Consider the following 24,252-nt stretch of genomic DNA (forward strand, 5'->3'; position numbering starts at 1 on the left):
TTTGGTCCCTTAAAATGGGTTTACGGTTCAAGAATGTTCTTGGACTGTAAACACCATTTTCTTGGTGTTTCTTGGATGTTTTCATGTTATAAAGGAGTATAGCAAGCTTAAACACACTCTAGGATAGAAGTACTTACTATATGGAAGCTTGGAATGAGTCAAAATGCCAAGAACACTAGTGTGTGTTCTTGGTGTTCTTGGTGAAAATGGAAGAATCAACCTTTTGGAATGATTTCACGGTTAGAAGGGTGTTAAAACACTAGATTAAGTGATCTACTAACTTGAAATGGTTGAAAACACTTACTAGATCGAGATTTTGAAATAAATCCCGGGATGATACTTGAGAGGATTTGCTTTTGTTCTTGAGAAATTTGGAAAAATGACATTAAATGACAAGTGTCATATATATACTCCAAATTTCTGGGTTTTTGGCTGAAAATATTTTATTCCGGCAGTAAACTCCAATTTCTTGAAGTTTAGGAATAACAGTGTTGCACTATAACCCTAGGGCATCTTCTCTCCTGGTATCTCCTAAAGTGTAAATCCTAAAATAATCAAACTTAATCCAAAAAGTCTGAAATTTTAACTGTAACTGATTTGACTTCTATTGAATTGACATGTTGTACAGTATAGAAATTTCGGGTTGTCACAACATTGTCAGTCCATTCCCAGAGGCCACCGGGAAGGTTAAATTCTTAGTTGTAGCGGTGGACTATTTCACTATATGGATCAAAGCCGAGCCATTAGCATGCATAGACAGTAGGCAAATGATCAAGTTCCTATGAAAGAACATCTTGACCCGATTCAGAACACCAAAAGTATTGATAAGCGACAACGGACTATAGTTCGCAGAAAACCCATTCAGAAGTTGGTGCGCCGATAGGCATATAGAGCAAAGGTTCACATCGGTTGCACACCCCCATGCCAATGGTCAGAAAAAGGTTTCGAAAAGGACACTAGTAAACGTGATCAAAAAGAGACCTGGGAAAGCCAAAGGTAATTGGGTGGATGAACTTCCCGGGGTCTTATGGTCGTATAGAACGATGCTGAGAAAAAGCACAAAGGAAACCCCATTCAGCCTTGCCTATGGCACTGAAGCAGTACTGCCGGCATAAGTGATGGTAGCATCGATGCGTATGACTCATTTTCAGGAAGACAAAAACAAAGAAGACCTTAGGCAAAACTTAAACCTCATCAAAGAACGGTGGGATCGATCTAACCTTCGTCAGGATGCCTATAAGAGCGTCGTCGAAGGATAATACAATCAAAGAGTAAAGGAAAAGGCTTCAAAACAAGATATTATGTCTTGCGAATAAACGAAGCAAGTCATGCCGTACCAGGAGGAAAGCTAGGACCAACATGGGAAGGGCCTTACAGGTCATTGAAGCGTATTGCAACGGGTCCTACTCGCTCAAACAATAGAAGGACGAGAAATTCCAAGAACATGGAATGTCGGGAACCTCAAACGTTATTTCTTCTAAAAGCAAATAGAACCCCTATGTACAAGGGATGATTGTTAACAAGAACCCCTATTTAGAAGGGAGACCCACAAGAGAAACGCTATCAGCAAGGATAGGCCATAGGCGAACCCCCTATTTAGAAGGGAGGTTTATTAAAATAGAACCCCTACCTAGAACGGATGGTTGCAACATTGTAATGCCTTAGGGCTATATCATCAGTTGGGCTGATCACCCAGACTGAAGAAGTAATACTTAGTGTATTTTTTTCTCTTTAGCAATACTTAGTGTACTTTGTTTAAAAACAATACGTAAATTATACTTAAAAGGCTCCTAGCCTCAAATTCAAGAAATAACTACTAGTCACTAAGCTCGAATGATGCAAATTTAAGAACATCAACATCAATGACATGAAAACAATGAAAGCAAGACAACAATAAAAAGTGGCAAGAAAGAACAAGCTACCCCCACATGCATAGAATGTCAAGCAAAAGCAATACAAGAGAAGCATCCAAACAAGTTTACGCCACAAAGGGCTTACAACCACCAAAACATGCCACATAATGGCCTACAAATAAGAACAAAAGCTTTACAAACATTTTTACACCCCAAAGGGTAGCACAAGGAAACAACAAATCAAACTACCCTGCCACCTCCACCATTGTTACCACCACCCACAACACCATCATCACCGCCTCCATCTCCCGCTCCACCATCATCAACAACAGCAACGATACCACCCCCCAACCACATTTTCATCCTCATTAACCCCACCATCAGCATCATCAAATGCACACAATTGCCTCATCTTGACAGTGTCAAGGCGACCCAGACCAAGCAAAGCTGCATAATCTGATGTGGCGAAACTCACAAGTGCATCGCCAGCCCAGTGGTATGTCTAGAGCGAGAGTCACTCGCCTCTGGGTCATAAGTTCAAGCATCAATCTAGGCTTTCAGACCAGCCCAACGAGCCTCCTCCCCGGCCACGAATGTTGCGTGATGAATCCGTCTAACACCACCAGTAAATTCAGGATGCTCAATTAACTTGTCCATCACATGCAGAACACCTACATGAAGCAACCAATCTAAATCCCCATGCACAACGTCCAATTTATCCCTAACATACTCAACGAGCTTGTCTCGGTCAACGACATCACACTCGAAGCTCTCATTCTGAATCATCAGGCCCTCGTTAGACTGGGTGAGAGGGTCCACCTTGCTTTCTAACACCGATCAAACCTCATCCTAGGAGACATTTTCCACCGCCAATAGATCATACTTTTTTTCGAAGCCACGAGCATCACGCTCAAGTTCTGCAACCCGACGCCTAAGCTCAGCTTCACTCGCCAATAATGCACCATTTCCCTCCTCTACATCACTTATGCGATGAATGCAACGAGAACCAGCAACCAAGTAAAACATCGCTTGTGCTGCAGCATATGACATGTTGTTAGAAAGTGGGTAGTTGCCCATAGCGTCCATATCGGCAAGAGCAGCCGACGGAAAGGCATGACATGAAAACTCAATGGGATTCCCACGAACAGACTAACGAGATTCAATGTTGAGATTCCAGCTAGGAATGAATGGAGCCACAGCAGGACCTGTAAGGCCATGCGAACCACCCCCAATGGGAATCTCGCGGTGCGAACCCCCAACGCCACCCTCCGAAGAGATAGGGCCAGGACCTGATTGAAGAACAACATTTTCGACACTTGGTTCAGGAACAACCTTTGCCGAAAGTACGGGCTGCTTAGACACCCCCTGATCCCCCTCAGACTGCTGCACGTCGTCATCAGGGATCACCATAATTCCTTCCGGATTGGAGGAAATTGAACTCAACAGGCAGGAAAAACCACGTTGTTGTTGCACACGCCTTTCGATCTGGCTACCACCAACATCAAAAGGAGTCTCCCCCATGGCCAAGATAGCTTTCCTCTTCGCCATAGCACGTTGAATGTTGGAGATGATACCCTCATTGCTATCTTCCACCACTTCAGTAATAGGGGATTTAGCATGGACAGGACCACCTACCATAGATATCGGTTGAGCATCCATAGGACGTTCACCACCACTCGCAGATGAGACCTCTACAAGTTGTACCACCGGAGGAGAAACGACAACCAAACGATCAACCATGCAGTGTGCAGGGAGAGTCTCACGAAGGTCAACTTTCCGGTACTCAAGCTTCCCACTGTACCGCTTCTGGAGAACAAAGTCCAACGATAAGGGAGTCTCGACACCTATGAAAACAAAAAACTCCTTTTTTCAGAACCACCGTCATAGAAAAGAAAGGATAAGAAAAAAGAGGGGAGAGGAAATAGGACAAGCAATAGTATCGTCAGTAATGGTGAAGAAGACAAACATCTTTCCTCGTGCACGCCAACTTGGACTCATACCGGCACCGGCAAGAACATACTCCGGAAACTCATCAGGCACAACCTGGAGAGATCTTAAGACATCGACGACAACTTGGTTGTGTGAGAACAGCTTGGGAATGGTATCTGAGAAGTTGACCGCCCGGCAGTACCCATGATCGACTTGCTCCTGAGTAACCCATAACCATTTGTCCAGCCAGTTCTTCGACGTCTTACCATCTGGAACAAGAACCTGGCCACCACGACGTGCAGAGAACATGTACTTATCTCATATGGCGCTAAACCGGAAGAACTTAAAGACGAAATAGTCGGGGAGGACATCATTAGAGTTGCAGATCATCTCAAACGCCACCATCTTGTTCACGACGTTTGGAGTGAGCATCTAGATACTGCAACCATGCTTCTACACAAGTTCATCCTGGAAGTCGGTAAGCGGAAGACGGAGCCCGGCGTCGAAGGTTTTTAGGTAAACACTAACTTTCCCGTTAGGGGTGACAAGATCATTGCGTGAAAAGCTGGGAACTCCACCCCATCAATCGATGAAAAGTCGTAGGCTTCTTAAAGAGTTTCGAACTCAGCTGCAATAGGAATGATGCCAGAACGATTAGCCATGAAAATAAGAGAAGTTGCAGAGGGAAAAAAACAGGAAGGGTTTAGAAAACGCATGGGAGATAAAAGGAAAGAGGATAAGTTTTATAGTAAATAGATGAGGCGGGATATTTAAAATCCCCGCCAGCAACCCCAGCAAGTCTCACTCCCGCGGGCGCCTATCCAGCAAAACGCCCGCGAGTGTCTATCCAGCAGAACCCATGCGCAGGAGTCGAGTCCATAATACTCTTCGCTCCACGACAAGCCCAACGGCTTCAGAAGACAATGAGTAAACTATGAGCATTACCACCTGAACCAATCGTTAGCTCCGACCGAAAGAGAAGCATGATTAGTCAAGCAGCGCGCCCGATACTATCGGGTCTGACGCCCTTGTCGTGTACAGACTAGCAGGAGGCCGTTGTATAAAAGGCAACCTTCACTAACTGGGAAAGTAAACTATCTCTCTTAGACTCTTACATTCACTCTCAGATAAGGTACTAACTTGACGTCGGAGCGTTTTCTCGGGATCACCTCCCGGAGAACGATTGACAGCCTTGTTTCATGTTGTGATCTCGCATACATCGGAGCAGAGAGCATCTCCCGCCAAATGTCTCGGACCGAGGTCGCTATATATATATATATATATATATATATATATATATATATATATATATATAATTTTTGACCATTCAACGGTCTAAAAGAGGAAGAACAAAAGCAAGCATGATCATATACTACCGTTGTGTACAAGACCTCACCCAATACCGCATAAGGGGGCGGTTTCCCCTGCCACTGTGGCAAGGATATGACCAAACCACACCCCACTAGTGCCCTTGAGTCTAAAAAGTAAAGTCTCTCTCTCTCTCTCTCTCTCTCTCTCTCTCTCTCTCTCTCTCTCTCTCTCTCGACCAGGTATGTTGTTATTGCCGCTACCCACTGCCTTTAACATTTTCACTAGGCCTGACAATCGTGTCTTGTTCGGGTTGGCGGGTTGGCGGGTCAAAATATGCCAACCCAAACACAACCCATTTAAATACACAGGTCGTGGGTTGGCGGGTCACGAGTTGGCGGATTTAGAACATAAACCCATATATGACCCGCCAACCCATTTATTTATACGGGTTCATAGGTTGGCGGGTTCGTGGGTCAGATTTGAGTTCGTGGGTGAGATTCCATAAATAAAATTGACAATTAAACATGAATAAATTTTTGATGGTTGATACAAACATATCCGAATTTTAGACACTTAAGTCTTAAACATCCAAATGAAAATTAAAAACATTCATAGAAACATGTTCAAACTAAACATTAATACAAACATAGATAATTCAAGTGCTAAAGTAATTACCACAATTCCCATTTTTCTCCCAAAAAACAAACTCAATTCTCCAACACCATTTTCTTCTTTATGATGAGATCATTATTTATGGCAAATGGGCAAAATTGTTACAGACTTAGCTTTACATGTTATTATTATGACCTTAGGTCATCCATCACGAGTCAAAATGTCAAAACAGTCAAATGGTCTATGAATCAATGATATATTATATAATACTTATTAAATATTAATACTTGATACATAAATACATTTAAAAATAAAATAAATTTTTTTATTAAAGAATATAAACGGGTTGGCGGGTCAACCCATTTAGTTTTTGAGAAACTCATATATGACTCGTTTAATAAACGGGTTGGCGGGTTAAAAAACTCAACTCAAACTCATTTATTTCGTGTCGCGTCGCGGGTCGTATCGAGAATTGTCAGCCCTAATTTTCAACATCTTAAATGAGTTAAATGTTGGACTTGATACAAAACAAAATGAAATTATTTAAAAATTTAAATACTACAGAATATAATTCCCATCAACCAAAAAGAATACAAGCAAATCATGTCTTCTTTATACCATTATGACATGTTTAGCTCGTAAAAAAACTTTGTCCTTCGTATAAACATTATATGACCTGTTATGAGTTATAACCTGGGACAAAAGCTCTTTGTTTAGGGACATTATAGAAAAATGCAAATAGTTGGTCGGCCAATTTAATTCTTCTGTTTATCATAATTTTGTATGTTTCTTACTTTTTGTTTTATAAATATGTGGGTAAATTACACCGATCGTCCCTCGTGCACATGCCAAAAAGCATGTTTAGTCCCTATTTTCAAAAATTAACTCGGACCGTCCCTTGTTTGGTTAAAACTTACATGTTTCATCCCTCATTAATTTAATTTTGCACGCTTCATCCCTTACAGTACCTGAAACGACCATTATCCCCTTTTGGTATTTATTTTCTGATTAATTTAATGTTCTTATTATTGTTAACTAAAAAAAGATAAATATTATGACCCACTTAATCTATTTATTTCCTTTCCAATTCATTTAATGTTCTTCAAGATCCCGATCACCATATTCATTCACAAACCCGGTTCCCGGCAGCACCTCCAGTCACCATCTTCGTCTATAGACTTAGTGTCCGGCAGCAGCTCCGATCACCATCTCCGTCCATAAACTCGAAGTTGCGACTCAAATACAACACAAAAATCCAATCTATAACTTAAAACCAACACAAAAATCAAACCTGACGAATTAAACCCTCACCTAGTATTCTGGCGACGTTATCAAACTCTTATCCTCTGGTATTCCGGCGACGACATCTATGTGTGAGATCGAGTTGTCAAGAGCTCGAGGATTGGATTTTGAAATCTAGTTTTCGGCTACGATGGTGGTTGTCAGATCCATGGCCTCGTTCCTCACTGGAAATCTGCACCACCATGGAAATCGACCCTCACCTCACCCACCCCAGTCCCCGGTTTAAAGCTCAAGACCACCACCATCCTTCCATCAAGCACATGTTTCACCTCCTCCTTATACCACCTGTTACTTGGAAAATAACCATAAACCACCACCTCCTTCACCACCAACATCTTTCTGTACAAACACCAGCTGATAACAACCCCAATTCGAAAACCACCTAACCAGTAACCTCATCACCACAACAACTTCCACCGAAAACCCCACCTGCAAGAACTTCAAACACCAATTGCAGAATCTCGAATAATCACCATTACCACCCAAATACCACCAGTCGACCTCTTTTTTGTAGATCTGCAACCCTCTCGCTAGATGGAGAGGTGGTCCATTGACCTGGTTTCCAGTGAAGGCAACAGGAAAAGGGGAAATGGAAGGGGGGGGGTGGATTGGGGTGTGGTGTGGTGTGGTGATGAGGGTTTTATTCTATTGTCGAAGATGTCTTGGAGTGGCCGGAGATATCTTCGAGTCGCCAGAGTATTGGAGTCGACGGTGATGGCGGTGGTCGGTGTTGGTGGTGATGGGGGAAGAGACGAGTTATGAAGGTGCTTAGATTTAGGGTCAATTTCTTTTTTTAAAGGCAGCAAATAATTATTTTTTATGATAAAAAACCAAAAAATAAATAATAAATAACAAATAAATAGAAAATAAATCAAAAAATAAATAATTAAGGGCAAAACGGTCTTTTTATGTTCGGAGGGACTAAGCGTGCAAGAAGAAACACACTCAGGGACGGTCCGAGTTAAATTTTGAAAATAAGGACTAAACACGCTTTCTGGCATATGCACGAGGGACGATTGGTGTAATTTACCCTAAATATGTTTACCTAGATTGTTAATAGTTGAGATTTTGGCTCAATGATGTAGTATCTGCTTCATATCTATTGAGGGTTATTGGTGACTATGATATCTCAATTTTTTTCTTCCTCAAGTGTAGAATGCTCATCTACTCTCACACAGTTTATTCAATCCAAAAAAGAAACAGTTGTTTTTTTTTTCATACAAGACTTCTTTCAAAAGAGACATCATTTAAAAAGAATCCAAAACATTTTCACAAATGAAGCGAACACCCGACTGAAATTACAGAAAACTCCAATCAACAATTGTCAACTCGAGCCACCATGGGAATTATTTTGTCATTTTGGAGCACATCATTGTTAGCTTAGTGGTTATCTTCTTCTTCACAAAACTTTGAATACTGATCGCAGTCCATTAGAGACTTTACCTCATCAGTGTTGCTCATCTCAACTTTTATAATCCATCCATTCTCATATGGGCTTCCGTTTACCTGAAAACATTAGTTAATTTTTTATTAGATTAGGGACTAGACAAGGTTTCTAAGGCTATTTTCGATGATGAGGATTATAGGAGAGGGACAGGGGCATTTTCGTCTTTTACATGTACAAGAAGAGCAAGTCCATATTCCACCTTGTTCTGTCGTTTATTTTTTATTACAATATTGTACTTTTTTTTTTATCTTAATAAGGCATACTCTGAAAAATCCATCAAAATATAGCATTGTAGTTTTATTTTATTTTTTTCTTATTAAGACATTATTATACTTTGAAAAATCTACCCAATTATAGCAATGGAACTTGCTTTGTGTTCGGATGACATTGTTATAACTGGATAAGTTTTTTCAAAGTACAATCTCCTAATAGGAAAACATGGAAGTAAAAAAGTTGAAATAAACAAATCAACAAAAATACATTGCTATTTCATGGATTTAACCCTATCATTTTTAACAAGGGTAAACTGGTCAACTCTCCTTTTTAGTTGACAAATCGCGTGTGTGGGAAAAACATGGTTGGATCAAGGTAAGGAGACGAGATTCGATATAGTAAAGTTAAATACTTGTAATGTAACCTATTACAAAAGAATGACTATATGACAAGAAAAAAGAAACATTGTCTTATTTTCCTCTTACTAAAGGGGCCAAATGTAAATTGTATTTATTATATCTCAAAAAAAGGAGCAATGGAAAAGTTACCAAGCCAGGTGAGCTGCTGAGTTGTTCATTGATTTCAACGACTTTGCCAGAAACAGGAGAGTTAATATCACTGGTAGCCTTAACACTTTCAACTGCACCAAAACCACTACCTTGTGTTACATCTGTCCCTACTTCTGGTAACTCAACATACACCACATCTCCCAAGTGATCCTGAGCATGATCTGTAATCCCTATGGTCACACACTTGCCTTCAATTTTTGCCCATTCATGTGAATCTGCATACTTTAGATCCTTCACAACTGAAACCAATACACAATCAGGTTATCAGTCTAAACATTCCTAGTCACCATATAAAAGATTAAGCATCATTTTGTATGGTTAAATGTACTTTTTTCGAATTTACTCAATGAATAAAAGGTTTGTCTAATGGGACAGGATACCATCTATGATTGAATTTCATAATCTTGGTCTTTTCCTATATCATGACTGGATTTTCCCTAAATTAGGCTGACAATGTCCAGATCTCCCAGTTTTGCTGGTAGAAACAGATTCAGACATCAGACATACCACAAACAACATTACAATCTTCACCGCCTTTGGTGCGCCAGGAAGGATTATTAACTTACTATTAAGGGCTTAGAATCGTCTCTATGTAGGATTTAGTAATCCGGATTGATGCTCACATTATGAACATCATGAAATTCGAAGATGCATGTAACCAGAACTCTCGCGCACACATCGAGAAACTAGATCACTTCACATGATCGAGCATGTTCATTTCTAACAGAGAATTCATCAAAATCGATTCGAAAAATTAACGGAACTATCAAGCTGTAACGTTTTTCTAGACGGATCATATAAAATTGTGTATTCTAGACAGTACATAAGAGTATCAGATCTTGAACGTAAGAAAACCCTAGATCACATGGAAATCTGGGGGGAAACCGATGAAATCAAAAGTAGTGTAGAAAGGTGATGGAAGTGGAGTGATTACCAGAAGCAAAACCTCTGTTGAAAGTAGCGATCTTGAGGTATGAAGCAGCTTTGGATGCCCATAATCTTGATGCCATCGCCATTGTTATTGATAGATAGATTCACCAAGCAAATGTTCCCCTGCTCCTCTAGCAACAGCAAGGGTAAAGAAAGGGTTTATGTGTGTGAAACTTCCCACTAGTATGTGTAGTGCGTTGCTAGGTCACTTCATTTTAGGTAATAACGATCCAAAAAAACATAATTGTCAAAATAAAAAATATAAACTATTAACAAATTTAATAATCTATAAAACTGAAGGGGTAAATACTAAATATGAAAAATTGAAAAGTTTGTCACCAAACGTAATGATCCCGCATTGTCCTGGTGAGCATCAGGGTTGTCGAAGTGAAAAGGGAAAAGAAAAAACAAACAGTGACGTCATAATTATCAAAATTAATATGTTTATTTTGTATTTTTTTTGTGGTACGGCAAGTAGAAATATATAATCAAAAAAAAAAAAAAAAAAAAACTTAATTGGTAAGCTCAAGCCTAAGTACAACCGGGGCGAAAACACGAGTACAAAAGTTAGGGGGACCAAAAACTCGAGACTTTCAATAATGTTACGACCGTATTCACTTTTCTTAATAAATCCGCCTAGCAGCAAACTAGAAAATAATCTAACCATTCCCAATGGTTGGTTTTGTCCCATGTATATTATGGAGAGTCTTAAGGCATTAACATGTTGGGTTTTTATGGATTAAACTGTGACAACCGTCACTTTCTGGTCAAGTCAAAGTCAAAGAAAGTCAACAAGTCAAACTGGTCAACTCAACTAGTGCTAATATGTTAGGGATTACCTTATGTCTACTAATGTATGACTCTAAATCTTAATGCAAAAGTAACACTGAAAGTTTCAAATGTTCAAAATTCTAAACCCTAATCAGATTGAGGGAAGTAACAACTCTATAAAACATTATTACGTGCCCTTCGGGGGTGTATAACACTCAAAATGGGATGTAACTAAGTCTACGGTCTTTGAACTACAAAGAAAAACATTAATAATGGCCCCCGACAAAGTCTCTCTCAATCTCTCCCATTGTATCTATCTCTCTTCCCAAATCTCTCCAAGTATGTGAAATCTCTCTCAAATCTCTCCAAGTATGTGAAATCTCTCCCAAATCTCTCCAAGTATGTGAAATCTCTCCCAAATCTCTCCAAGTATGCGAAATCTCTCCCAAATCTCTCCAAGTATGTGAAATCTCTCCCAAATCTCTCCAAGTATGGGAAATCTCTCCAAGTATGTGAAATCTCTCCCAAATCTCTCCAAGTATGTGAAATCTCTCTCAAATCTCTCCAAGCATTTGAAATCTCTCCCAAATCTCTCCAAGTATGAGAAATCTCTCCCAAATCTCTCTATGTATCTTCCTCAGTCGAAAACAGCCCAAAACCGAAGGAGAAAACCCAAAAGAACCCTCTTGGTCCGGAACCCTCTTAGGAACCGTACAATTTCGCACCTCCCTCAGCTTCGGAACTTCTTCCCTCCGGAATAAGCCTCTCATCCGGACCACATCACTTCGGAGCCTTCATGTGTCTCGGAACCTCGCTCCGGGAGAACAAGACCCGCTTCGGAAATTCAAGCCGGCTTCGGAACCCTCCGATTCGGACCTCCGGAATTGAGCAAATGGCTTCGGAATGCCCCAGTTGACTCCGGATTGTTGCTAAGAGGCTCCGGAACTTCCTTAAGCACTCCGGAACCCTCGCAGGTTCGCATCCTTCTCCCGGTTTTCGACCACTTTTGCGTTTTAAGCTCGTTTTTCATGATTTTCGCGTGGAATTTTCACTCAAACTTATATTTTGACATATAAGACCATATATATTCATATTTTAATCACATTTTAGGGGAAATCTCAACTTAAGAACAATATCTAGTGGGTGAGATATTGAGTTAGAGTGTTGGTTTTTCCATGAAGTGTGACTCAAGCTAACCCCTATACCCACATAGGACAACCTTCAGTCACTATTCATCCATATTCAGTCAACTATTTGTCCTTCCACACCCCTCCTCCAGCTGGATAGTTGATCAAAAGCTGGAAACTCTCATCTCTCCTTCCACTTTACTCACTCTCTCACCAAGAAACAAACACTTCTCTCTCATTTCCCTCTCTAAGAACTCGAGACTCCAAGGCTGCCTTTGAGCTTCTCACCCTCATTCAATAAGTATTTTCATACTACATTGAACATCCTTCACTCCTTCACTCAGATTATGAATCTCTCATAACAAATGTCACCATAATTATTATTAGATCTTCAACTCTCCAAGCTCCTATCAAGTGTTCTTGACTTGGAAACCCTTTCTTTTCAGCATACATCTAAGGAAATCACTCAAGATGAGTTCATACCCCTACATTTTCATGTTTTCTTCAAGTTTTAGGGGGGGATACAAGTTAATACACCAAAAACTTAACCAAATTCAAACAACAGCTTTCATCAGAAAAGTTGAGTCCTATTCACGGACTGTTTTGACCATCTTAAACTTAATATATTTCAAAACCGTTTCATATGAAAGTAGTTCAGGTTTATACCTTTCTAATGACTACCTGCACATCTCCATATGATTTTCCTACAATTTATGGTGATTTTTATAAAACTGCCTATCATTTCAGAAACGAATCCGGACCAGTCAGTGAATATGAACATTTTCACATAAGTTAGAGACTTCTAAAAATCATAATAACAATTATGGATAAACTAGACACAGTTTCTAAACTCTCAAAGTTTACGGATTCAGTTTTTGACTTCGTATGATTTTCTATGATTTTTCTAAAACAGTACAGAAAAGTTAAAAACTACTTACACAGCTTACAATATTAATAACACTTTGTAGCATGTTGAGCAAAGTATATAGCAATAAGTTCCTAAATGTTGAATGTATTTATTGTTAGTCGAACATCATAAACAGAAATTAGTCATTCATGATAAGGATTTTCATACACTTCTAATAAGTAAAATAAACTATAATAAGTATAGTTTATGGATTTTACAATACAAGCATACTACATGAAAAAGGTTTTACTCTCAATACAAACGGGTTTTCATTACCACATGATAGACTATAATAGGTATAGTTTATAGATTTCACATTACAAACATACTACACAAAAGGGGCATTCAATTTCACCACAGAAAAGGTTTTACTCTCACACCACACGTAAACTAGTTATCGTAAATTGTGAGACTCGTCTTCATTGTACTCTTAGAGTAAGGGTTAAAATTCCTAAATAGTTATAACCAGAGGCTCTTGTAGGGAGAGCGTGATAATTATGTATAGATCTATATTGGGATTGACAACCCACACCCATGCTGCTTGCATAAGCCCGATCGGCCGATCGGGGGTGACAAATGTCATTTCGATTCCGACGCCTGAAGAACGTCGCAGCAGACATCTCTGTTATAGTATGGTTATAGCGACTCACATAGGGAGATAACGAAACATATAGTTTACATTAATTTCTACTTTAAAAAGGGGTTTTATTTATTTTAAAACTGCATACAAACACGTTACAAGTACAAAACACACTCTTACACTCGGTCTTGGGATTTTAAGACTACATAACATTTTATAAGGAAAATATTGGATTTTCTTGGGTACTCATTAGAACTACAAACACGTTACAAGTACAACTCACACGCATACATTCAGTCTTGGGATTTAAGACTACATAGCATTTTATAAGGAAAACATTGGATTTTCTTGAAGTATACATTACATTTACAAACAAAGGTTTTCAAACTCGGGATACAATACTCGGTTTTATTTCAAATAGAAACTACTATACATACTGGTAGTAAACAGGGTTTTCAAATTCTACATCCAAAAGCTTATGAACTCACCAACTTAATTGTTGACACTTTTTCAAAACTACTTGTATTCTCAGGAAATCAGTAAATCAGGTAAACCGCAGCTTTTGAGGATGGGACGCTAAGGCGTCAAACAATTTATTTTGTCATCATAGTGTAAATGATTTTGGAATATGTAAACTCATACTTCGGTGTAACTTTTTCATTTATGTTATGATGGTTGTATTTGCTTTGGTCACTATTATACTCGTTGTTATGATACTATACATGAAGTCCACCACCCCCGGACGTTTCCGCCATCCTTGGTTTGGGGGTGTGACATAAACACTTATTAAGCATGCAAAGTCATAAAGTTGGAAACTTTATGACTCCTAATGACAATGTGACGTTGGATATGCAATTGGACGTATTAAGTTGTTATATTAAGCACTTTATGGGAAGAAAATGAAGTCTGGAGTTACGCTCCGCGTACCTGGGAGTACGCCCAGCGTACGTAGTCAACAACCTCAATCTGGTCAACGGAGGAGTACGCCCCACGTACGCTCACTAGGTCGACTCGACTGAGTTGACTCGGTTGGGTTGACTCAGTTAACTTATGGATTTTAAGCAGTTTGACCTTGGACTTTGACTTTTGTTGACTCCGTTGACTTTTAACCAAGTTTGACTTTAGGTTAAACTTGAGGGTTTGGATTGGCGATTGAGATTTTATATGGTTTTGATGTTAGTGGATCCACAGGAGCGAGCAGTGTAGCAGGGATCAGATCATGGTATTCTCGGGTTTCTTAATTTCAAGTGAGTTTCGCCTCATTGTACCGTAGGTTGAAGGCACCAATCTCGGCACACTAGTTTTCGGTTATCAGTTAGTAAAGGGAGGCCATAGGGACTGTATAGAGTCACGTAGGATAGACTTAGGACTTTTGATCTAGGGTCTCTTACATGTTCCTTGTTTGGTTGTGGTTCTAGGGTAGGGTCATCTGTTCGGGTGGCTATCTCACCTCTGATTATATACGGTCAGGCATTTCTTAGATTGTTATTACTTAGTATGACACGGTGTTGTAGTGATTGGTTAGATCTGTATTCGGGTATCGAGTATGTAGATAGGTTGTGGTGATCTGTTAGATCTGTATTCTGGTATCGGGTATGCTGATATGATGTGGTGATCTGTTAGATCTGTATTCTGGTGTCGAGTACGTTGTTATGCTGTAGTGATCTGTTAGATTTGTATCATGGTATCGAGTATGTCGTTATGTTGTACTGATCGGTTAGACTTGTATCCTGGTATCGAGTATGTTGCTATGCAGTAGTGATCTGATAGATCGGTATCCTGGTATGTAGGGTGTTACTATGTTATAGTGTACTGTTGGTTCGGTATGTTATTTGTACTTGTTGGTTATCATCTGGTGGAGTGCCCCAGGCATTGTTTGTGGTTATATAGGATAGCCTGAGAACTGATGGTCTAGGATCTCTTACATGTTCCTCATTTGGTTGTGGCTCTAGAGTAGGATCATCTGTTCCGGTGGCTATCTCACCTCTGGCTACATATGGTTACGCATTTCATGGAGGTTAGCTGGTAGGGGGACTGTGTGTTGTGAGAATGATTGTTGTTGCCTGTTTTATGTGCCTGCTTGATCCTTGTTTGTTTATATGTCGACATATGGTGGTGGTGGGTTGAGGCGGTCCTGCTTTGTGCTGTAGACCAACATACTTTGTGCGGGCCGGCTGTAAGCCGAAGGCACGGAGGCTCGGGAGGAGCGGTTAGGTTGAGGCGGTAGGCCAACAAACCCTAGTATTCCAGTCTGGTTAGACCGAAGGCCGAAGAGCGGCAGTTCTGCATGCTTGTATGTTTATCGTATAAGGTATTTTGGGGGAAACACATTAAGCTTTATGTTTACCCAGTTGTTTATAGTTTCAGGTATAATCAGTGATAGTGGGAAGACGAAGGCGGAACCGTACACACTCATCAGCAACATTGAAGATTTCGCGTTTTCTACGATACTCTCATTTTTAAATAATGAATTAATAAATTGGAAAGTTTTACCTTAATAAAAATGAAAAAAAAAAAATTGGTTGTGAAAACGGGACGTTACACATTATATAATACAAATGGCATGACCATTCACTTGTATAACCCATCACGAGTCTCGATGGTCATCTTTCGCTCACTGCGCGGTCTCATTTGAATCTAGTTGTACCCACTTCTCAAATCGATATTCGAGAACATTGTCACACCATGTAACTTGTCAAATAGATAATCTATTGGGGAATAGGAAAACGATACTTGATTTCGTTAATTTGTTAACGGTTCGACGGTCAATGCCCTCAACTTATCCAATTTTACATATAAATATTGAATTAATTATATATAGTAGACTATCAACGGTTTTGTTTACAGAATGTGGCACAACGTATATTAATGAATGTGTGAAAAACAAAATAGCCATATAAACTTACGACAATCAAACATAATACAAATTATACATCCTTTTACAGATAAGAGAGGCGGGAGTCATTCCCTCCCAACTCACTCAACTCATTGCCACATCAGCTTTTTTCTCTCTCTTTTATCTTTCCCAACTCACAACATATGAAAACTCTATATTTCTCAACCCACTTTCCACATTATTATTTTTTATTTAATTAAATCAGAAAATATAACATTTTTCATTTAAAAATAAAATTATGCTTATTTAAAGCAAAAAAAAATCTAAAATAATATTAAAAGTAACATTTAATTAAAACCCCACACTACAAATAAAAAATACAGAATAATTAAAAAAACTACGCTTAAAAAAGACAACATAATTTAAATCCTAAAACGACAATTAAAATTATCTAGTTATTATCCAAAGTTGGAATGTAGATATGTTCAATGTGATCAGTAAGTTCGGATCGAAGTTGGTGGTGGGTTTTAGTATTGCGTAATTTAGGGATGAGCAAAGGAACCGACCCGACTGGAACCGGCCGGAGCCGGACCCGACCCGGGAACCGAAGTTGGCCGAAATTAAGAACCGGACCGGACCGTCGGTTCTCCCGGTTCCTACCGGTTCTTGTTGTGTCTTCAATGTTGGAACCGGTCCTCGAGAAATAGCAACATACGGTTCTGGTTTTTGTCAGTTCCAAAAATCCACAAGAATATCGTCCCGGTCCAGGCCCGATCGGTTCTATCCGGTTCCGGTACCGATTCCGGCCGGTTCCCCGGTCCAAATGCTCATCCCTAGCGTAATTCATGTACTATTTCTTGGTCATCGATCTTTGTCAGTGGGGGGGGGGGGGGTCGGGTTGATGCACACACATCACCCTCATCTTTCAATATCATATAGTATAGTATAATATAAGCGTACATTATATTTTTTTTCTTCACCATTGTAGGTCACACCCCCGAACCAGACGTCGAAACGTCCGGGGGCTTGGTGTGACTTCATCCTTGTAGTATCATCACATAGTATATAATTGAAACATAACATCATCATCATCACACATGTAATATAACAACATACATTGTTTACATCGAGTACTGTGTTTGAATATTACATGTCAAAATAGTTAAAGTATGATGAAACAAAATATAACAAAATATCCATTAGTATGTTCTGCCCAAACTGCTTCAACGGTTTCCTGAGAATACAAGTTAATTTAAAAAAAAAGTCAACATAAAAATGTTGGTGAGTTCATAAGCATGTTTGCGAAAATGATTTGTATAATTTTGTAATCACCAGAAAATCCTATATTTTCTGAAAACAATTTAGTATGTTTGTGTCCGATCTTGTATTAATGCATGTGTGTTATTGTATACTAGTATGCAATAGAGAATGAAGAAAATGTAAAGAGAATGTACAGAGAATGCCCCCAGACAACCCTATGTTGTCTGTAAAAGAGAATGCTGGTATACCAACCCCCGAGGTTGAGTACCAGCGCGAGTATGTTCCCGAGTAATCCGTTTAGAAAAGAGAATGTCTCCCATAAATTTATAACGTTAATTCCTCTAAGTGAGTCATTATAACCATACTAGATAATGACATATTCGCCTGTCTTGGCGTTGTTGAACGCCGACGGAAAATAGAATAAGGTTTTTGTCACCCTAGACTGGTTTAGTCTAACTGTAGCGAACAGCTCAGGTGTGGGGTGTCATCCCCGTATAGATCTATACACAAACCCCCGCTCTCCCTCCAAGAGACTCTAGTTATAACTACAGGCTACGATCGTACACTCAATAGGTGTCAACCGACACGTCTCACTAGATCCTTAATCGAATTTACGCGAAGAGAAACATATAAAGCACATTCCAGGCCCAATGACCATGTAGGTGAACGACTAAGGCCCACTAACATGTACGTCATTTCTAGGCTCATAAGGAATGGGATTATATAACCTGGGCCCAAAATATATGTAAACGGACAACTAAGGCCCATTTCACATGTATGATATTTATAGGCCCAAATAGCACGCAAGGAGTATCCAAGGTCCGTCGAGCATGTCAGCGGGTCAATAAGGCCCAATAAACATAAAAAGACTATTCAGGACCTATCAAACATATAAATTGGTCACTAAGGCCCAATAACATGAGTATGACAAAATTAGCCTATTTGTTACCTTATGGCTTGTTTTCATTCAATTATTTACCAAAATGGCATAAAAGGCCCTTTTTTGTAAAAATGACATTCTTGGCCCATTAAGCCAAAAATTTACAATTAAGACCCATTTTTGGTAAAAATAGCATTTTATGCCCCTTTTTGGACAAAACTTGCATTTAAGGCTAGTTTTTGTAAAAATAACATTTTTAACTCACTTTTGTCAAAAATATCATTTTTGGCTTGATTTTTATAAAAATATGTATTTTCGGCCCATAATAGATAATTTCATCTTTTTGGCCCAAATTTTTTTATAATTCCACATCTTTAACCCCTTTTATCAAAAATTTGTATTTTTGGCACAACTTTCTTGAAAATGATATTTAAGCTCACAAAAGATCAAAAACTAAAATTTTTGGGCCCAAAACCGTGAGAAGCCCAAATAAGGCCCATTTATGAAAATGTTTACATTTTTAGTCCTTGTAAGGTCTTAAATGTCGAAATTTGCCATGTTTAGCAAAACAAATCCTTTTGAACCCCTTACTACCCGTGAGTTACACAAATAACCCATTCTTTTGTCATTTTGTCACTTTTAGCCCCTTTTATGAGGTTTTTCTTAGCTTTAAGTAACTTATATGTATTTTAAACCTTTTTCTTGTAAGATAAGTTGAAATAAGTGTTGTGTTATACCAATATCATCATCCTGTGGTAGATCTTTAAGTTCATGAAGTTGACAACACATAAACACACACACACACACACACATATATATATATATATATATATATATATATATATATATATATATATAGAAAAACACACAAAATCATGCATACACATAGATCTACACAAAACAACTTGTATTCTCCCCCAAAACAAAGTAAAAATCGAAAGTATGGGGTATGAAATCACATTGCTTAGAAGTTTTTGGTTTTTGGTGAGGAAATGAGAAGATCTCGGCCTTTGATATGTTCATGAGAAGATTTTCGAGATCTATGATGTTCTAAGAGCATAGATCATGAAATGATGTGGGTTAAGAAGAGATTTTTGGTGTAAAGTTGAAGTTAAACCATAAAGTCAAACAAGAACTTACCAAAAGTGATGAGCTTTGATGAAGAGTTTTTGATCTTTCACAAGATACATTCAAAAATTTGGAGATATGGTGAGTGAATTCTTGATGTTATAGAGAGCTTTTTGGTGGAGTTGAAATGAAAGAAAATGAGAGTGGTGAGACACTCTTTGCCCGAGAGTTAAGAAGAAGAGAGAATGAGAGGGAAAACCTTGCATGGAAGTATGGGATTGGGTAATTACATGAAGTGTAGTAAGCTTAAGTGCATAGAGGATATTAATGAGGTGTCATGATCTTAATATGTCTCCATATTTCATTTCTTTTTTTTTTCTTTTTTTTATTTGGGCCGAGAATGGGATAGTGTGAGGAGAAATATAGTTCTAGAATTGAACATACTTGAAACTACAAGGTCCAAGGTGGAAGTTTTCGGCCCATTGGGCTCTCTTAGGGGTTTACGGCCCAAAAGAGTGAACATAATAGGTTTTAGGCCCATTTAGGTTCAAGAAAACATCTATGGCCCATTAAGGCCTATAAAAATGAAGTGAGTCATTTTAGGCCCAACATGGCCCAAAATACTTTAGCTTGATGAATGTGGGTCCAATTAGAGTCCAAATAGGGTTCCTTGGCCCAACTTACCCAATTTGAAAGTTTATTGGCCCATTAGGCCCAATATGAGGATCCTAGTCCATAATAAATTTGAACCGGGATTTTTAGGGTTTTCAACCCATAGTTGAATGTACGAGATGTATTGTATTAGGTTTTGAACTTCACTCAGAAGTTTTGATTCAAATGGGTGATTTCAATTTAGTATAGAGTATGATATCCGCTTAGAGTACAAGTCTTACAATAGTTGATGTTTACATGAAAACAGAATTTCCTAGCTAAAATGCTAGTTGTGACATTGTAGCCCGTGCAGGCATTTTTAATATGTCCCAACGTCCTTTAACGACCCCAAAAGCACGTTCTACATCCTTTCTTGCTGATTCTTGTGCCGCATTGAACCGTTTTTTTTTTCAGTTACTGGATATGGATATGCCTTCAAAAATACAACCCATGATGGATATATTCCATCCGCAAGACAGTAACCATGCTTGTAGTGTTCATCATTCATATAAAACGAACAATCGGGTCTTGTTCCAAAATAATTGTCATCAAACAGTGGTGATTGGTAGAGGACGTTTAAATCATTGTTTGAACCGGCTACACCGTAGAATGCATGCCAAAACCATAAATCATGTAACGTCACCACTTCTAGTATCATTGTTGGATATTGATAGTCACCCCTCATGTATTTGAAGGGTTTTGAGCATTCTAACACTCCTATGGTGTACATGCAACCCTAAAAACCTTAGATGGCATACCTTTTGATGGAGCTTGAAGTCTTTAACTTTAAGAGCTTAGCCCCAATAGTGTGGAAGCCTCAAGTGGAATCACAAATCACCAAAAACACCTTGGAAAGCTTGAGAGAACAGTGACCACACTAGAAATCGGCCCACTCTTGTATACTCACACACAAGTGCCATTTCATGTGCCAAATACCTCTTTATATAGTATGGAGGATTAGGGTTACATTCATATAAACCCTAATACCCATGACCTTTCATTTCCATAGGATCCATGGGTTAAAAACTCCATGGACTATCCATACAAGCTTAGCTCAACCTAAATGAACTTGGCCCATGCTATATATATAAGAGTCCATATTTAATTAGTTCCTTTTGATCACTAAATTAATTCTAAATTAATTCTTGATCAATATTAATTAAATAATATGATTTCCTATTAATATATTACAACTCATAATATATTAATAAACCATAGACATACTATTCTCAAAAGAATATCCATACAAATGTTCCGATGAAGTGTAACCCAAATGGACCATGCTACTCTCGGGTCAAATACATACCAATAATAGTTATGGGCTTAGACATCTAATCCAACAGTCTCCCACTTGGATAAGTCTAAAACTATTATTGCATATGACTCAAAGATCCCGACTAGCAATCGTAGCTCATAAAGCCGCTGCCGAACTTTGACCTTGTCAAATGACTTGTCCATTAGATAAGAGATCATATATTCCTCCATTATAGATATCATATGGACTGAGACATGGATTATAATCATTCTCTCTGTCCATTTGTTGTTTTCCGATTTTCGATTTATGACGACTGGCTAATTGAACAAATCAAATCAGTCCAGGCTTGGCCAAGCACTTAGAGGTGTCATCACTAAATCATCAAGGGGCCCACAGATATCGCTTTTATCCCTCCAAAGGTAAAAGGAATGGATAAACTTCGATTCATATGTTTGTACTAACCATTTGTTGAATCATACACAAATGCACGTTTTATAACATCAAGTTACTGAAGCGTTTTCGTGCAATCCATGTATAACCAACTCACAATCAACAAATCATATCTCTAGGTTTGAAGAATATAATATATTATCGTCTCATGATCACTCGTGATAAAATCCATGAAGTGATTCAAATAAGTGTGGGTTTAATCCAATACTCGAATCTCATTCCAGGAGCACTCATGAATGTTGTAGCAACTCTTGCTATGTCTAACACCTTATACATCTACAAGCCAACTTCATGACAGTCTTGATTCATATCTACTTCCAACATATGATTGACAGTGGAAAATTTGAATAACCTAGTTATTCGGGAAGTCAAAACATGCAAAGTGAAACACAAGAATAATACTAATCCTATATGGCCCCAAGCATCTTTGAGAGTAAATAAAACACCTTTTATTTAAACACCATATTGATAACTCATTATTCATTGTATTATGTTTCGTATAATCACCTTTATACTTGAATCTGAAACAATAGTAATGCCATGCTCCAAGCATGCACACTAAGTTTGTCCAAACAATAGTTATGCCATACACCAAGTATGCACACGATGTTTGTCTATGATCCTTACTTTGTGGAATAGATCAATTCAACATAATTCCAATGATTCTCATTTCACAATCCCAAATCCTTATCGTAAATGTAAGAATTCCAAATTCCTTCCATTTACCGAAATCTATTAGATTCTAAACTTATATGCACTGATCCTCTTGTAATGATTATGCACAAAGTCACAAAGACTTGTCAACAGAAATTATAGAGTATTCCAATGTAGATCAATTCCATTGAAATGAAGTCTCATATTCAAAGTACATTCGTTTGAACATCCTTCTTGCATTAAGTTTTCTAATCTTACACAGATTGAATAACTTCCACCTATGGAGACATTTCCACATTCCTATTTTGACTATCACTTCTGAACAAGAGTTGCCTCTTTTCAGAATATGTCAATATGGTCCTTTCCAAAAATCTACACCATACTTCCAACTGTCCATGAGCAACCAATCTTTGGTAAACCTTAGATTGTCATCGACAATTGCTTAATCAATTTTAGTCATGTCCAATTCCAGACCTTTTCCCCTCTTAATGCCCTATGCATTTGGAAAATTTAGAAAGGATAAATATTATAGCACATGTAATCGATCTTATATCCGAAACATATGGGACACGACTCATGATGTCTCACATAAAGACATGATCCCAGACCAGTCTTTTGCTACAATATTTTTAATTTGCCATGTTTTCATAATTCGACTATGAAGAGGGATGTCGTAATCATAATCGAATTTTGAGAATGCAATATATATAGAATTTCCTTAAGTTGAACCATTCCAACATAAAATTCACACACATATATATATATATATATATATATATATATCCTTGACTAAAGATGATTAAAATCTCAATCTAATCTTTTAGAATTGAAATGAAGTATAATTTCCTCTCCCTTAATTATAGCAAAATAACTTTTCCATTTGAAACTTTTGTTTTCTATAATTCACACTTAATATAATAATCATGCTCCTACTAACATGATAATTATTAGCATAACACTTATGCTCCCACTAGCTTTGACATGTACTCAGAAATCAACTGGACTTCTAGAAATCAATACTTTATTGACTTTCTTACCAAAGTTCAGATTTCTGATACGAGATGCTTTGATAAAACTTTATCAAAATCATACACCTTTCCTTAGATAGCTCATATGTGTGTCTAAACAATTTTAGAACTATGAAAAGGGATGCCGTAATCATAGTATCAATTGTTTAGACCTTTTCCATTTCTCACAAGTCCATGTTAGTGTGCCGGTTACCCACAGACGCTCCACTAACGACTTTAAGAATTCAAATATCACAATTGCTATCTACTTAAAACCTACTTAGTGAAAGCGTTTCCTCACCATCATTTTCATGAATCGGAGAGAAACCTTATGACACTTAGATTTTATGGTGTATGTGTTCTTATCCATATGAATTTGTCAAAACCATAATCACAAGACAAAGTTAGTGACAAATCCAAACTCACATGGACTGAACTTGTGCAATCTTAAATTCTTGCCACCTGGCAGCACAAGGGCCTACCATTGCTTCCAAGTTGTTATGAAAACAGCCGAGAACATGTAGAACTCAGATGCATAGTCAACTTTAACTGGAATGGGCACAAAAATAGGAATATGTCAACACGATAGGTTACAAACCTCAAGTCGTGTGCTAGTGATAAACTACAGGTTTTATTCTTG

The 24,252-nt window shown here is 38.3% G+C and overlaps 1 protein-coding gene across 1 annotated transcript; it reads right to left on the reverse strand.

The window, feature by feature from the left end:
• Positions 1–8,233: 8,233 nt before the first annotated feature.
• Positions 8,234–10,372, reverse strand: LOC145167332 (glycine cleavage system H protein 2, mitochondrial-like). The gene is made up of 3 exons (XM_079086510.1): positions 10,171–10,372; positions 9,216–9,475; positions 8,234–8,513 (listed from the first exon to the last, which is right to left on the reverse strand). Exons 1-3 carry the CDS (start codon positions 10,250–10,252, stop codon positions 8,388–8,390), a joined length of 468 nt encoding a protein of 155 aa, XP_078942636.1. The 5' UTR covers positions 10,253–10,372; the 3' UTR covers positions 8,234–8,387.
• Positions 10,373–24,252: the final 13,880 nt, after the last annotated feature.

This window comes from Lactuca virosa, chromosome 3 (genome assembly GCF_052849685.1).
Source record: "Lactuca virosa cultivar CGN04683 chromosome 3, Lactuca_virosa_CGN04683_v6, whole genome shotgun sequence".
Lineage (NCBI taxonomy): Eukaryota > Viridiplantae > Streptophyta > Magnoliopsida > Asterales > Asteraceae > Lactuca > Lactuca virosa.

Bases quoted from the DNA above. Each gene is read 5' to 3' on its own strand.
- LOC145167332 (XM_079086510.1), bottom strand. From the start codon at position 10,252: ATGGCGATGGCATCAAGATTATGGGCATCCAAAGCTGCTTCATACCTC. The intron at 9,476-10,170 runs GTAATCACTCCA...TATTGGTTTCAG, and splicing joins CAACAGAGGTTTTGCTTCTG to TTGTGAAGGATCTAAAGTAT. The intron at 8,514-9,215 runs GTAACTTTTCCA...TAATGTTTTCAG, and splicing joins TCAGCAGCTCACCTGGCTTG to GTAAACGGAAGCCCATATGA.